Below are 17,492 nucleotides of genomic sequence, written 5' to 3'. Positions count from 1 at the left end.
CGCTATCACTTCATCCAGGACTTGGTAGAAGACAAACAGTATGTCTAGAGTTCATCAATACTGACAATCAAAAGGCTGACATATTCACCAAACCTCTTGATGGCCCAAGGTTTGAATCCTTGCGTAAGACAATTGGTGTCGGTATCATTCCTTAAACTCAATCCTCCATGATATCTAATTGTGTTTTTAGTTGCTTTGTGTGTCTCCTGTTTGTCTTCTTTTTGTTGATTTGTTTGTCAAAAATCCAAAAACACATAAAAAGTTGAAAATCCAAAAGGTTTTGATCACTTTGTTGAGTTTTGTCTCAAAGCATGTTTTGCCCTGTACTTTTGTACTAATGGTTTTGTGCATTTACCGAGCTTAGCTTGTCTCTCGTGCACTCATATCATTGTGGAAGAAATTCTGAAATCTATGTGATTGTTGTAAATAGATCTTCAACCTTGTCATGAATGATTAGTGAATGGTTTTGTTGACCTTGAGACATGCATAGACTCATGCCTATATATCTTCCCACTTTTTATTTTTATGCTTTAAAAGAGCTCTCTAAATGTAAATCTCCAAATGAAAAGAGATATAGACCTGCAAAAACCTGTCGCACATACTAGTATTTGACTAGGGAAAAGGGAAAGCGACCATAATAAAATGTATGATGCTCAAAAAGCCAAAGGCTGACTTATCAATTGAAATATCAAAAATATCAGGCATCTATCTCTCAATAAGAGTTTCTTTGCTCAAAATTGGCAAATGATATGTTGTATATGGAGCCAAATGAAAAGCTTCAAAGAGTTGTTATCAAGTTCTTGTGGGAGGTCATATATGCATGCTTCTATAATTGAGATAGGTCACATTATCTAGTGCTAGTTGTGTATGACTTGATTGAATTGATCATTGAAGCTTCACATTGGACTAAGGACTATCTCATTTTTTATATCCACACACAACATACAAGTCTATGTTCAATGAATGCCATATTCATTTGTGTGATTGTACTTGATTAAATGTGTTTTCACATGCTCAATCTCTGTTGGTCAAACACAAAAAGATTTTTGAGTGTTTTGTTTTGTTTTTGGAAAGTACTTTGTTTTTACAAAAATGTGAAATTTTCTTTCAAAAACAGTGTTGCCCTGTTTTGGCGACTAAGTCGCGGGTTAGCACAGTCGCAAGCCCCAGTTGCGAGCTCAATCAGAGATTTTCGCGACTTACTGGCGAGTCAATACTCTAGTTGCGAAAAAGACTTAGAAAATTTTTGAAAATTTGAGTTTTGCTCTTTTCGCGGCTCATTTTGGCGGCTTATTCGTGGGTGGAATGTCCAATTGTGAGGGTTACACAGAGATTTTCGCGGCTCAGTTCGCGATTCCTTCGCGGCTAAACCTTCCAGTTGCGAAAAACACTTAGAGAAATTTTCAAGTTTCTTTTCTTAACGGTGTTTCGCGGCTTAACCTGGCGACTTACTGGCAACTTGATCCAGTCGCGAAAAACGCGTGTTTTGCATTTTAAAGACAATTTTAAAATTGTTTTCAGTTTTCCCTCGTACTTGTTTGACTGTTCATTGTCTTCCTCTCTTTACTCTCACAAACACTCCGTGTTTCTCGCTGAAAAACTTCCATTTCTGCATCATTTTCTCTCAAATCTTCAACAAAAAGGTATGGGTTTTATTCCTTACCCTTCATACTTCTTGATGTGGGCAATTTTTTCCCGTTTTGTGAAGATGTTGATGTGTATTGTGATTTATCTTGTTTAAACATGGGTTTCTGATTTTCGGACTATACTGTTTGTTTGTGCTGATCCATGCACTGATCATATTTATCTTGTGTTCTTTTTGTGGTGTTAGTTGTTTAAACACACTCATTGTCATGTTTTGACCCTTAACTTCAAGTGTTTAGGGTTTCCTTCATTATCCATGGTATGGCACTAATATATTGCTAATAATGGGTGTTGTCTTCTTTGGTGTTTGTGTGAAAATGTCTTCATTCAAGAAATCAGCTATGAAAGGAGGAAGTAGCAAAGGGAAGGAACATGTCATTGAAATTGATGATTTCTCTCCTAGACCAAAGCGGGCTCGTTCCCCATCTAGTGTGTTCGATCCCAACAAGTTTCGATCGTATGCTGCCTTTCAGACTCATGAAAATTACTTCAAAAAGACGACACCTCTAATTGAAAGAGTCTTTGACCAACATTCTCTGTTTGACACCAACATTCCTCAATGGTTTGCTTGCAAGGACTGGAATTATCTCCTCTCTGACCTTGATGATGCATATGAAGATCTAGTAAGAGAGTTTTATGCCAATGCAATTATTGAAGGAGATGAACTTAAGTGCTGGGTTAGAGGAAAAAGTTTCTCGGTCTCTCCCGCATACCTAGCAGAGATTCTGCACATCAACAGGCCAATACTTGGGATATCACCGGTCTATGATGATTTTCATCTGGATGAGGAATTACTTAAAGCAGCTCTTGGGGACAATCTGGAATTTTCCTCAAATGGGAATTCAGTCAGTGTTTCATCTCTTCCTCTAAAATTGAGGGTGCTCACGATCATCATGTTTCACAACCTGTATCCCCTATCCAGCACAGGGTATATGAATCTCAGGCGTGCACTATTTCTTCATGATCTGATTTCTGATGTCGAGATTGACATCTGTGCTCATATCTTTCATATCCTTCGCAAAACTGTTCTAAGAACAGAATCAAGGATGTGCATCCCATTTTGCTGTCTCATCTCACGAATTCTGAAGCGTAAAGGGATCTATTCGTCTGAGAATGAAGTTCCCTGCGCAAAACCATGTCCAATCAACATGCGCACATTCAATGCTAGCATTGGTCATAGCAAGAAGGGAATCAAAACAGAAGCTTCCACGACCCACAGTGGCTCGCGCTCCAGTTCACTCCCCGCTGACGAGAAGCTAGACTCTATTGTAGCTTCTGTTCATGAGCTGAGTTCAAAGATGTCCAATCTTACTTCTATCTTGCATCATCTCAACTTTTGATGGGATACAAAGTTTACTTTGATTCAAACTCAATTGGATGAAATTCAAAGAAAGCTCGAAGATAATGACGACTAGCTATTCCTTGACAAAAAGGGGGAGATGCTGTTGGCAGGGGGAGAGCTCAACGAAAGGGGGAGATTTCAGCTAATAGATTTTTGTTTACTGTTTTTGTCTATCTTTAGTTTTTGTCATTGTTCTGTATCCATCTTATATACTTCAGCACTTATATAGTATGATGTTATTCAGCTTTTAGCACTGTTTGATTGTTGATTTGTACCCATTAATGCTTTTGTAAGCTTTGAGGGTTATGACTTGTTCTTTTGCACTGGTTTGTAGGCTTGTATGGTTTGTGCCATGTATTTGCAAAAACTTTGCATATGCAGCCTTTGTGCTTTGTGTTTTGGTACTTGTTAATGTTTTGCATTACCTTAAGTACAACACTCTTGTGCCCGTGTAGGATTGTTCCTAGATGCATATATGTTTGTATGCATTGGTTGAGTGTTGGACTTGCAAATGATACTCTTCAATTGAGTTTATCATTTTTGCATGTCCGGATATTCATTTCTTGTGTGAATGAACATAGTAATCACTTTTGCTTAGTGACTACTGGTGTTGATCTTGCCATGAATTATTGCTTTTATGCTTATGTTCATTTTTGCTTGATAATGCTTATTTTGCTCCATATGCATATTAAGTTTTTTGCATACAATGATATTGCTATGTTATTGTGTTTCAGGAGTTACTTATTCATATGTTCAAGAGCTTTACAGAATCTAGAGTTAGGTGTGAGTGAGTTTTCCAACTGTTCCCAACTCACGTTTAAGTCTAGAGTCTGTTGTAGGGTTTTGTCACGGAATAGCCAAAAAAGGAGATTGTAAGGTTGAATTTAATCAACCATTTAATTGGCTTTATTTCGTGACCAATTTGCTTGTAATTTAGCACTTAGTAACCCTGTATTTAGGTGGGAAAATTGTAAGGGTAGTGTGTGAGAAGATGTGAAGAAAAGCTCAAGAGTGTGCAAGAAAAACAGAGACTCGCGGCTAGGGCTCGCTGGTGGATCGCGACTGGCAAGCCACGAAAGGCTGGCACGTGAGAGGCACACTAGGAAGCTGAAGGGTCAAGCCAGCTGTCACGCTACAGGACAAAAGTTCCAGTCTGGCCAGGCCGTTACGTCGCGACTTGAACTCATGACTTGGACAAGCTGCAAGACCAAGTTGCCAACTTGCCTTGTTTGGCAAAAACTGACGTTTTGCATTCCCTTCTCACCCTACTATATAAATACCCTTATATCAATCATATTGAGAGAGCTTCCAGAGAGAATTTTGTGAGAGAAAACCCTAGAGAAAAACAAGATTGATTCATCCCCAATCTTCATCTAAAGAGACTCTACAAATTCCTCTACTCTCTTCCTCTCCATTGTCATACCCTTGAGAGGTCATTTACCAAACCCTTATCTCACCACACCCACGTCTGTGAGAAGGTCCATTTGGTGCTTTGGGAAGCAGTTTGGAAAGGAACCAATATACATTGGTTGATGCTATGGTCAAGTAGCGGAATCCGGCAAGCTAAAGAAGAAATAGGTTCGGTGTAACCAAAGATTGCCTCATCCCCAATCTTCATCTAAAGAGACTCTACAAATTCCTCTACTCTCTTCCTCTCCATTGTCATACCCTTGAGAGGTTATTTACCAAACCCTTATCTCACCACACCCACGTTTGTGAAAAGGTCCATTTGGTGCTTAGGGAAGCAGTTTGGGAAGGAACCAATATACATTGGTTGATGCTATGGTCAAGTAGCAGAATCCGGGAAGCTAAAGAAGAAATAGGTTCGGCGTAACCTCGTTGGAGCAAGAAGCTTGGAGGGCTTAGGTACTTGGGTAGATTAGGCTTGGAGGGTCTTCTGCTGTTCATGTATCTCAACTATATTCTTTAGTGGATTTTATCACTGCTTGGAGGGCGGTGGAGAGGTTTTATGCCGAGGACTTCGGTTTCCTCTTCGATAACACATAGTGTGTTGTCCGTGTGTTTGCATCTCTCTTTCCTTTATCTTTGCCTTATATTTATTGCTGTGGATGTGTTTATATTTGGCTTAGATTGTTTTATCAATTCTATTATAAGCTTGTTATCATATTCCGCACATTAATTGTTTGATATAAAGCTTGAATTGGTATTTTTGTAATTTGGGGGTCTAAACGTTCAAGGGTGTTTCATACCCATTTTGAACTTTCAGATTTCATGGAGTACACCCGATTTTTAGTCTCCTTCCAAATTCTGGTATCCATCGGCCTACGTGAGCTTAAAGGAATGCTAAGAATTTCCTAAGCCTCAAAAGGAAGAAATTCACCTCGGATACGATCTTCGTCCCAGTTGTTACCATTTTCGAACATCAAAGCGCACACCTTAGTGTTTAGAGGGAAATTTTTTTGGGGAGAGAGGGCTTTGTTGTAGTGCAGACCTGGTAGCCATCCGTCTCCATGAATTAGAACACTATGGCCGTCTCTAATACGCCATGAGGACCTTAATTTGATGACTTGACGAGCCTTAAGAATGCTCTACCACACATAAGAACCCTTGGTTTTGACCCCATCATCCATGATCGAGCAAGATGGAAAGAATCTAGCTTTGAACACCTTGTAAAACAGGGAATCCCAGTTGTGGAGAAGCCTCCATACTTGCTTCCAAGGAGAGCAAGGTTGAAATTTTCGATATCTCGGAATCCCAAGCCACATTGACATTTTGGGAGACAAAGTTTATTCCAAGCCAGCTAGTGTGTTTTGTGTTGATCACCTCTATAACCCCACCATAATTTGCGGATGAGAGACTCAATGTCTTTGCACAAGCTTCGTGGTAACTTGAAGCAATTCATAGTGAAGGTTGGCATTGCTTGCAAGATAGATTTGATCAATACTTCCCTACCTGCCTGAGAGAGCAACTTCTCCTTCCAGCCTTGAATTTTCTGCCAAACCCTCTCACGGATGTAACTAAAGCTTTGCTTCTTCCCTCTACCTGCAAAGGACGGAACACGAAGGTATTTTTCAATCTGGTGAGAAACTGAAACTCCTAATCTGCTTTTGATTGAATTTTGGACTTGCTGATCATATGAGTATGTGAAAGTGTGTCCTAAATGTTATTGCTACATGATGAATAAACACATTTCACGCCTTATCTTAAAATTTTAGAATTTTTTTTTTTTTTTTGGTTATATAGGAAAAAAATTTAGACTAGTTTCTAACATATTTCTCATTTATATACCTATCCTATATTGAACTTAATTAACATGTTTGAGTTTTTTCATGATTACATTTTATATAAAAATGAACATAGATGCTGGAAATTTCATAAATAATTGATGAACATATGATTTAACGTGCTAAATTTATATTCAAGATAGATCTGCATCATATAAATATCCTAAATAGTAAACAACATATCGTGCCCATGCATCACATTTTTCCACATGGTTTGTTTTTATTATTCCTCATATTTCTCCACTTCACTGTAGTGATTGTTGTGTTTTTAACTCCGAAAACTTGGGCCATGAAAAAATCATAAATGAAGGTCATTTGATTGAATATATATATTAGAAACAATTGAATATATTACATGGTACTAATTATTAAGCTGTCAAAGTCCAACCATCCCTCAAAAAAAAATTTATTTTTTTTATTTTTTTATTTTTATTTTAGGTAGAACAAAAATAACTTTTTTAAGTAACACGGGACAAACCAACAAGCATAGAAGTACAGCTTGTTGACAGTTAGGTACTGAAGATTATTAGGTGGATGAGTTTTCTATTTATTTAAGCTTCGCCGCGGTGGTGACCCACTGACAGATGAATCAACTGCTAGATCACTTGTGAAAAAGGCACACACGGGTGAAAATTTTCAAAAGCATGGAATAATCTTTTCCACGAAGAAAATTGTGGTGGAAAAGGAATATATACAATTTTTAGGCTCAATTTTAAATCAATTAGGTTTAAAACTACAACATATAATTTTTAAAATAAGAGAATTTCCTACAAACTACCGAACATTAAAATAAAAAACCCAAATTTGAGCCGATCAAGATCCTTGAAGATACTATGGCTCAAAAGATCAATGTTCATAATGGCCTATACAGCAAACAAATTTGTAGGGGGAAAAAAAATGCTAGTCTAGACTCAAGGGTTAGCTTAGGGTTGGGTCCTATGAATATCTTCTATTAGGTTATATATATATATATAGGTTTGTTGATAAACTCATGAACATGAACTTGTCTAAATATAGATCATAGTGTCTATATGTATGATTAGACAATGTTGAAGACGCTATCAAGCCAGAGTACAAGAACATGAAACTATAGATTCAAGGAATCAAGATTTAACAATTTTGACCGATTGAAACTAAAGTTCAATCGATCAAAAGTTGATTTCCAGAATTTGTTTTTCAGCTCATTAAGCCAGGAAAGTGATTAGGGTTTCATTCCAACTACACTTAGTATTTAAGTGAACCCTAATGCACATTTTCTAAGACTTTGGTTTTGTGCTTTCTCCTTCCAAAGTCACTACTGGAAATCAATCTATATACAATCTAAACTGGAAGTTTTGAAGTTGCTGCAAACTAGTTACCAAAGGTGTTAGATCTAAACCTTCAAGTGTGATCTTGGATTTGTAGACTAGAGGTCTTTTTGGAGAAAATCTTCAATGGGATTTTGAAGTACATGAATTGGAGGTTCACATTGCAGCAGTTCACTATAAAGGAAGTTTGTGGGATACAGACTCAATTTGGTAACTGAAGTTAGATTTACTACAAATTGATATTCTTGACTGTAAATCTCTAGCTTATAGTGAATCTATTACCTCGGGATTGATTAGGTCAAGTACCCCCCAAGTTTTTCCTTTGGAACAAGTTGTTTCATAAGGTTTTCTAGGTCATCACATCTTGTGTCATATTTATTTTTTGCTGTGTTTGATGTGTATGCTTGATTGTTTAACCTAAGTCTCTCATAATTGATCTAATTAACAACTTGGCCTTAAAACTAGTTAAACACTGTTTGTCTCAAGGATCTAACAAAATTTAACAAAATATTATTTTTTACTCTTTTATTTTATTCTATTATTTGTCAAAATATGAAGTTTGATAATTAGAGTATGGAAACATCAATTATGCTATTTAAAGAAAATATGACATGGCAAGATTCTAGAACATAATTTAAAATCAAATAAAAAGAACATATATTATAATAATGTAATCTAAAATTGTTAGTACCCAAAAACTGATGTGACATAATATGAAAATGCCAAAAAAAAGTAAGTTTGCTACAATTTTATTATATATTATAAAAAAATAAAAAATTAAAGGTCTAGGGTTTTCCATGTCCAAGATTTTTTATTTCAAACTTAAGTAAGTTATGCCAAAAATTTTTGAGTTCTTATGTCATATTTTTAGAAATGACCTTTTGTTTGCAATTCATATGGTAAATATATCCTTATCACAATTTATTTTTTGCTGTGTTTGATGTGTATGCTTGATTGTTTAACCTAAGTCTCTCATAATTGATCTAATTAACAACTTGGCCTTAAAACTAGTTAAACACTGTTTGTCTCAAGGATCTAACAAAATTTAACAAAATATTATTTTTTACTCTTTTATTTTATTCTATTATTTGTCAAAATATGAAGTTTGATAATTAGAGTATGGAAACATCAATTATGCTATTTAAAGAAAATATGACATGGCAAGATTCTAGAACATAATTTAAAATCAAATAAAAAGAACATATATTATAATAATGTAATCTAAAATTGTTAGTACCCAAAAACTGATGTGACATAATATGAAAATGCCAAAAAAAAGTAAGTTTGCTACAATTTTATTATATATTATAAAAAAATAAAAAATTAAAGGTCTAGGGTTTTCCATGTCCAAGATTTTTTATTTCAAACTTAAGTAAGTTATGCCAAAAATTTTTGAGTTCTTATGTCATATTTTTAGAAATGACCTTTTGTTTGCAATTCATATGGTAAATATATCCTTATCACTATTCATGTACCCTAGGAACTTTGACAAAATCATTATTTTTTAAATTATTTTCCTTCCAAAATTTCAAAATAATATCATATATAAATTATAATAGTTACTAACAAGATTAGTTATAGGATGAGTAAAATAAAGTAAATCAGTGAGCATGATGACCAAGGTGGTCAATACTGTACCGGTATCGACTATACCAGCCGGTATATACCGTACTAGTATCGAAACGTCAACCTTTCATACCAGTTTAAATACCGGGCGTACCGACCATGTACAGGGCGTACTTGCTGATTTCAAGTGTACTGGCCGATACCAAAAAAAAAAAAAAAGCTTTTTTTTTATAAATTTTTTAGTTTTGTAATTTTTGAATTTTTATAAGGGTAGAATGGTAACTTATTTGCATTAACTTATTAGTATTATTTGTTTTCTTAGTATGCAATGAACAATTAAGCTTTTTGTTTTTTATAGTTTTTTATTTTTATTTTTTATGCTAAAGTCTAAAACCATGAATAATTTATTTTGAGGTAATATTTTATAGTAAACTTATATATATATATATATATATAAAATAGCGGTAAACCCGAAATGGTACACCGGTACAACATTCGGTATGAGATTGACTCCCTTGATGAGGACTCAAGCTTTGGTCATCTACTTCAAAATGAAAGAGTTCTTCTAGGCCCTTTCAAGGATCAATTGAACACTTGCGGAGAGAAGGCAGCTGAGTGGCCTATCAACTTGCTAGATATGTAAAAAACTAAAGTCAGGTTTTTGTATGGATTGAAGATGAACCTGAATTCTTGAGTGATATATAGCTTAATAAAAGATAGAAAGTTATGTAATTAATAGTTGTCTGTTTAATGAAATCTCAAATTTTTCCTGTAAAAAAAAATAAAAATAATAATAATAATAATAATAATAATAATAATAATATCAAACCAAACATATCATAAAATAATAAACTAATAGTTATGGATGTACGAACTTTATGGCAGCAAAATGGAGTAAAATAAAAATAAAAATAAACGTTACAATATGCATATTTAGTACATTAGAATTTTCATCAAATTTGAGAAAACAATAGGATGTTAACAAAGAGGGAGAGAAAGAGATTAGTAAAAGAAATCAAACTTCAATTAAATAAATTAATTAGTAACCGTTAATTGAAAAACAAAGAGACCGACGGCTAAAGGAGTAAAAAATTAATTAAAGAATACCTTATGAACTTTACAATGCAAATAAATAAATCGTTAAATTCACTTAATTAAATCATATAATCAACAATTAAATAAAATCATACAAAATTTAAACTTGAAACTAATCAAACTTTAATCTAGAAAATCATATTTATTATCAAAACTAAAAGGAAAACGTTCTTCAGTAATAATAGAAATATATAAGAAATAAAGATGAAAATTTTCAAAATTTTTTTTTTTGACATTTCATTTGGCATTATTTATAAATAATAAAATATAATAAAAAAAAAGTCCTTAAATGCTTATATTCTTCACACACCATGACTTTTAAAATCTAATGAAAAGTTCTATGAATTTAACTTTCATTTAATGCCTCTATTGTGAAAATCAATAGCCAGTAAAATATGACAATAGTAAGAAACGTTATAAATGAGAACACAAAAAAAACTAATTAGCCACTATTATTATGGAATAGATGTCTTTTTTTATGCATCTAAGAAAATGAAATGTATAGGGTTTACTTATTAAGGTATATGTACAAATTTACGTTAAAAAAATATGTAAAGATTTTTTGAAAAAAAAAAGTAGACGTAAGGTTTTTGTTAACTTAAAAGACAATGAAAAACCAATTTTTAATTACTACAACCGTCACTACTCTATAAATCACACACAACACTATATTCAATATCCTAAACAACATAGTTAGGCCATTTTGGATATACACCACCGTATTCAACTTATAAATTACAACCCAAATCAATCATACAATTACACAATCAAAAGCATGAACATGTAACATGTATTATCTTTTGAATTATTGCTTGGAATTTTCACAATTATTGAAAGAGAATCTCCAAATTTAATTTTTAGAAAACATCAAGACAAGGTGAATTTTATTCTTTTTAACTTCCATAGAAAAAAAATATTACGCACATTATTTCAACCCTTATGGAAAAGAAGGTTTACATGTAGCATGCAAAACGTGTTTAATTGACTTAGAGATGTAAAAATTAGTCAACCAACTAGGGTAGAATTAAGGTTTCAAATTTTAAATAAAACAATTCTACAATAATCAAAAAATTATTTTGTGATAAATATGATTATGAAATGCATTACTTTTTGTAGGGTCGGTTTTTGTAGCCCAAGCCCAAAAGATATGGGTTAAAGGCCCAACGAACCCAGGATAATGCATTTGTAGAGAGTGGGCGAAAGAGCTGGGCTGGTTATGAAGTAAACAATGGTTGGCTAGGTTACTTGCAGTGATGATAACATGAAATTGAACAACTCCATGAATGAATGTCCGAAGAGATGTTTTATTAAGTGAACAGTGATTACAACATTCAGAGCTACAGTAAAGCTTCTCTTTCTTTTTCTCCCCTCCCACATTATCAGGGACCCTTCTTCTTTATATAGCATCCTTTCCCATCATCCCCATCGTCCACCTGTTCTTCATCTGTGTATCTACTCAAGTGCATGTCACGTCATGTGTCTACTTTAGCTCTTTGTGAGTGGCGGTAGCTAATGTTACACTATTCAGGGGTCTTCTCCACATAAATGCGGCTAGAAAAGCTGTTGCAGTGCATTAAATACTATGGTAGCAGCTTTTCCTTTAGATATTTTTTAGTTCTGATCATCTCCAGACCCACCCAGAACTTATCATTATCATTGGGATTGCTAAGAAGATCATTTGGACCTTCCACACATTTGATTGATCAAGGTTATTTGTGACCGAGGAGTAAGACATCTTCGGACCAGTAGTGGCCTCTTCGGACGGTACTCCCCCTCTACTTCTGGGCTTCCCGCCTTCGGATGGGCCGTTCCAACCAACTATTGCTCCTCGGAAATATAATACTCCTCAACATGGTGCCCCAGGCCCATTGAGTAGCTCTGGGTTTTTACCCCCCACACTTTTAATTAAATTAGTTCAAATTACAAAATAATAATAATAATAATAATAATGAGATCACCATAAAAAATAATTACACGCAACGCGCGAGTCTACGACTAGTTTTAATAATGTTTGGGCTATTTTTCTTTTTTAATGTCATAATTATTTTTTATTACCATTAATGACTTCTTATTAATATTAATTAAATCTAAATAATTTTCATCATCATGAAACTCAAAATGAAAATGTAAAAAGATGATAAAATATACACCAATAATCCAAGTTTAAATTGTACTACATAAAAATGTAAAAAGATATAAAATACATATTAATAACCCAAGTTTAAATTATACAACACAAAAATGTAAAAAAAGATGATAAAATACATACCAATAACCCAAGTTTAAATTGTACTACATGATATTAAAAAAGAAAAAGAAAGACAACTACTAATTATTATCCCTCCAAGTGGAATTAGCAATGGAATCACGAAGAACCACCATCGCAGGGTCTGTTAAAGATCCTGAGTTCTGCTCACACCTGCTACCTACTTCACTATTATGTTCTCTTCTAGAAATTGAATCTCGATTGGCGTTTATGAAGCCCCTATCATCCCTATCATTTAGTCTAACAAAATTATGAAGAGTCATAGTAGCAGATACAATAAGTATTTGGATATGGAATGGAAAAGATGGCATGTTTCTGATAATTCTCCATGTATTCTTCCATACACCAAAAGTGCGCTCAATCACACATCGAAGAGATGGGTGAGCATAATTAAAATTTTCATATCTAGTTCTAGGGCTTCCACCTCTCCTTCGAAAGTCCTGAAGATGGTATGATATCCCTTTGTATGGTGCCAAATAGCCTTTCACCATTGGGTATCCAGAATCAACTACATAATATTTCCCTAGAAAAAAAAAATTCAATTGTATTAAACACACACACAAGGTGTCATTATAATGAACAATTGATTAACCAATTACAAACTTGGTGGTTGGTGCGGAAAGTTGTTACCTTGTTTACGAATAGTATCAAGAAAAATGTGGGTGTCATGTGCTGCACCTTTCCATCCAGGCAAAGCAAATGTGAATAACATATCAAAGTCATATGCTGCCATCACATTTTGTGTTGGATATCCCTTTCTTTCAAAGTATGGAATGGACTTCTCAGTAGGTACAATTGCTATCACATGTGTGCCATCAATCGCACCAATGCAATCCTAATAAAAACATTAATAGTTTTCAGTTCCACATGACAATTATCTTATAGACAATAACACTTATTCAAATATACAATAGTACACATACTTTGAAATGTGGCCAATAAATTGGATGGTCTTGTATTTTGGTTGGAACTTCACTAAAAGTTGGATTCGAAGGCTTTACATATGCAGCTGCAAAGCGAGCACCCAACAGAGTAACCATCTTCTCAAAATGTCTACTTATGGTTTCACCCGAATGCTGAAATATTTCTTGAACCATTCGGTTACATGTTCCATGACCAAGTATCAGTAAACAGATTGCCATTGACTCTTCTAACCTTATATTGCTTAAATGTTGAAGTCCATAGTCATGTTGTAAAACTTGACACAAATTTTGGAACACCTCATTTTTCATTCTAAACATGTTGTAACACAATTTCTCATTACCTTCCATACAATGTATCACCCAAGCCCACCCTGTTTGTTCAGAATCATAACAAGGAGTCTTACTAATGTACTTATTGAAATATGTCATAACTGCTTCACAAGTAACTGCCACAAGCTGGTAAAACTCCTCATCAGAATCGTCGTTACTATCATCATCATTAGAATCACTGTCACTATCATCATCACTGTCACTACTCTCACCATCATTATCATCATTATTATCACCATCATTATTATTGTCAGCATTGTTATAATCACCACCATCATGATCATCACAGTAATTTCTGTAATCCCAATCCATTAATAGTTCCATAAAATGGCCACTCTCATGAGTACCATTATAATCATCCATATTGGTTTATGCTACACAACAAAGTAACAAATAATCAACCATTGCTAATACTTAATATAAATCAACATAATAATCAACAAAGTAACAAAAGGCAACAATGGGTCCCAATTTAGAACATCAAGTTAATACTATATTACACATATATTAGTCCAAAGCTAATACTAAATGTAAGGTTGAATTTAATCAACTATCTAATTGGCTTTATTCCGTGACCAATTTGCTTGTAATTTAGCATTTAGTAACCCTGTATTTAGGTGGGAAAATTGTAAGGGTAGTGTGTGAGAAGATGTGAAGAAAAGCTCAAGAGTGTGCAAGAAAAACAGAGGTTCGCGGCTAGGGCTCGAGGGTGGATCGCGACTGGCAAGCTGCCAAAAGCTGGCACGTGAGAGGCACACTAGGAAGCTGAAGGGTCGCGCCAGCTGTCACGCTACAGGACAAAAGTCCCAGGCTGGCCAGGCCGTTACGTCGCGACTTGAACTCGCGACTTGGACAAGCCGCGAGACCAAGTCGCCAAATTGCCCTATATGGCAAAAACTGACGTTTTGCATTCCCTTTTCACCCTACTATATATACACCCTTATACCCATCATATTGAGAGAGCTTCCAGAGAGAATTTTGTGAGAGAAAACCCTAGAGAAAAACAAGATTGCCTCATCTCCAATCTTCATCTAAGAGACTCTACAAATTCCTCTACTCTCTTCCTCTCCATTGTCATACCCTTGAGAGGTTATTTACCAAACCCTTATCTCACCACACCCACGTCTGTGAAAAGGTCCATTTGGTGCTTAGGAAAGCAGTTTGGGAAGGAACCAATATACATTAGTTGATGCTATGGTCAAGTAGCGGAATTCGGGAAACTAAAGAAGAAATAGGTTCAGCGTAACCTCGTTGGAGTAAGAAGCTTGGAGGGCTTAGGTACTTGGGTAGATTAGGCTTGGAGGGTCTTCTGCTGTTCATGTATCCCAACTATATTCTTTAGTGGATTTTATCACCGCTTGGAGGGCGGTGGAGAGGTTTTACGCCGAGGACTTCGGTTTCCTCTTCGATAACACATCGTGTGTTGTCCGTGTGTTTGCATCTCTCCTTCCTTATCTTTGCCTTATATTTACTGCTGTGGATGTGTTTATATTTGGCTTAGATTGTTTTATCAATTCTGTTATAAGCTTGTTATCATATTCCGCACATTAATTGTTTGATATAAAACTTGAATTGGTATTTTTGTAATTTGGGGGTCTAAACGTTCAAGGGTGTTTCATGCCCATTTTGAACTTTCAATTGGTATCAGAGCGAGTACACTTGTTGTGGTTCTAATACCTAAGTGTGATCCTTGACCTCTTGTTGAGATGGATAGGTCTCAATCTCTCAATGTTCCACCATTTTTTTATGGTAATAATTATGCTTTTTGGAAAGTCCGAATGAGGGCATTTTTATGCTCTATAGAAGATACCGTTTGGGATGCGATTGAGATAGGTTGGACTAAACCGGAGGCTCCTAAGGCAAATTGGGATAAGGCAGCTCTTGCAGTTGCCAATGCTAATAGTAAAGCTTTAAATGCTATTTTCTGTGCTATGTCTCCTGATGAATTCCACAGGATATCTCACATGACTGTGGCCAAGGAAGCTTGGGAAATTTTGGAGACAACTTATGAGGGGACTAAGAAGGTGAAGGACACAAAGCTCCAAATGCTTACCACCAAATTTGAAGAGCTTAAGATGGGTGAAGATGAATCGTTTGATTCATTCTATGGGAAGATCAACGAAATTGTCATTGCTAAACTCAATCTTGGTGAGAAGATTGAAGATACCAAGGTGGTGAGAAAAATTTTGAGGTCCTTGCCTGAAAGTTTTAGAGCAAAAGTCACAGCCATAGAGAAGAGTAAAGAATTGGATGAGATCAAAATTCAAGAGCTGGTTGGGTCTCTCCAAACATATGAACTGGGATTGCCTTCCCACAAGACGAGTAAATCACTTGCTCTCAAAACCATCACCGAAAGAATGGATGATCCCTCCGAAGAAGATGGAGTGGAAAAGGAAGTGGCATATCTTGTGAAGAACTTCCGAAAATTTCTGAAGATGAAGAACAGTGGGAAACCATTTAATAGAGGGAAATTCTCATCTTCAAGAGATGATAAGAAAGAGTTTACGAGGAAAGAAGGAAAGGAGTCTCAATCTCCTTTGGACATTGTGTGCTTCGAGTGCAACGGATATGGACACTTCAAAAAGGAATGTCCAAATTATTTGAAGTCAAAAGGAAAGGTTTATGCCACTACTTTAAGTGACTCAGACTCATCAAAATCTGACTCTGAAGAAAGCTGTGACGGAGAAGGAAATTACTCAGCATTCATGACCATTGCACATATGGGATCTTCAGATGATTTGAGTACTCTTGTGAATGAGCTGGGTGAATGTTCTGATGAGGAGTCCATTGGGATTGTTGAAGAATCAGAAGCTGAAGAAGAAGAAGGCGCATCCAGCCTTCAAAAGAATTACGCAATACTTCTTAAGAAATCAGGAGAGTATACAAAGGTGGCAAAGGCAGCCGTGAAGAAAATGAAGAGAGCTGAGGAAGATTTCAAAAGCCTGCTGGTCAGATATAAGGAGGCAAAGTGTGAGATTGAAGTACTTAATGGTGAGCTATCAGAAGCTTACACGAATGTGAGGTTTCTCGAGCAAGAGGTAGTACAAGCTCATGCCAAGGTAGATAGGGTCTCCTCCAGGAAGCTAGATGATGTTATTGCATCTCAAAGACATGTCTCAGACAAGTCCGGGTTGGGATATACCGAAGGGAGTAGCTCATCAGCCAAAGTCACCAAGGAAGTAAAGTTTGTGAAAACCAAAGAGACGGCTATTGATAAGTCTACTCCAGAGATAGTTGAGGCTGAGAAGAAAAAGAATGTGGCTAATCAACGGATGTTTAACAAGTCCCGAAATCAATCTGAAGTCAGATTTGGAGCTAGAGGAAGATCTCTCCCAAGACAGCAGCAGGGTCCTAGAATAAACTATATTTGTCACTATTGCAGACTGTAAGGACACACTAGACCCAACTGTCAAAAGCTAATAGCAGACAACAATGCGAGTGTACCTCGGTCACGAGGAAGAAGAAATGACTTGAGGTCTTGGGGTGGTGAGCAATCAAGGAGCCAAAACCGTGATTCCGGAATGACGGACGTGATGAAAATGATTAGCGCCTTCACCACTTGCTTGGAGAGCTTCAACAGGAGGTTTGAAAGTCCTAACTCTCGTACCCGATCCGTCAAGGATATCACCTCAAATGCACGTGATGTGTGGGTGACAAAGGGTACTCATGTATAATCATTATAACATGTCCATGTATCAATTCTTCCTATGCTTTGTGGATATGATTGGTTATTTGCGTTGTGTTTTTGTGTATCTGTTTAATTTATGGTTTGTT

General features: G+C 35.5%; 1 protein-coding gene across 1 annotated transcript; it reads right to left on the bottom strand.

Moving 5' to 3' along the window:
• Positions 1–12,527: 12,527 nt before the first annotated feature.
• LOC112015402 (protein ALP1-like) lies at positions 12,528–14,081 on the bottom strand. The gene is made up of 3 exons (XM_024047810.1): positions 13,389–14,081; positions 13,096–13,300; positions 12,528–12,988 (listed from the first exon to the last, which is right to left on the bottom strand). The coding sequence occupies exons 1-3, from the start codon at positions 14,079–14,081 to the stop codon at positions 12,528–12,530; spliced, it is 1,359 nt and encodes a 452-aa protein (XP_023903578.1).
• Between the last annotated feature and the right edge of the window lie 3,411 nt (positions 14,082–17,492).

The sequence above is a fragment of the Quercus suber genome, unplaced genomic scaffold, assembly GCF_002906115.3.
Source record: "Quercus suber isolate HL8 unplaced genomic scaffold, Cork oak 2.0 scaffold_101, whole genome shotgun sequence".
NCBI lineage: Eukaryota > Viridiplantae > Streptophyta > Magnoliopsida > Fagales > Fagaceae > Quercus > Quercus suber.
Note: the sequence above shows the minus strand (reverse complement) of the source record. Positions and strands in the feature narration are given on the sequence as shown.

Excerpts from the sequence above, each read along its gene's own strand:
- LOC112015402 (XM_024047810.1), bottom strand. The coding sequence starts at position 14,081 with ATGGATGATTATAATGGTACTCATGAGAGTGGCCATTTTATGGAACTA. Across the intron at positions 13,301-13,388 it reads TTTATTGGCCACATTTCAAA|GATTGCATTGGTGCGATTGA; the intron begins GTATGTGTACTA and ends TGTTTTTATTAG. Across the intron at positions 12,989-13,095 it reads TGATACTATTCGTAAACAAG|GGAAATATTATGTAGTTGAT; the intron begins GTAACAACTTTC and ends TTTTTTTTCTAG.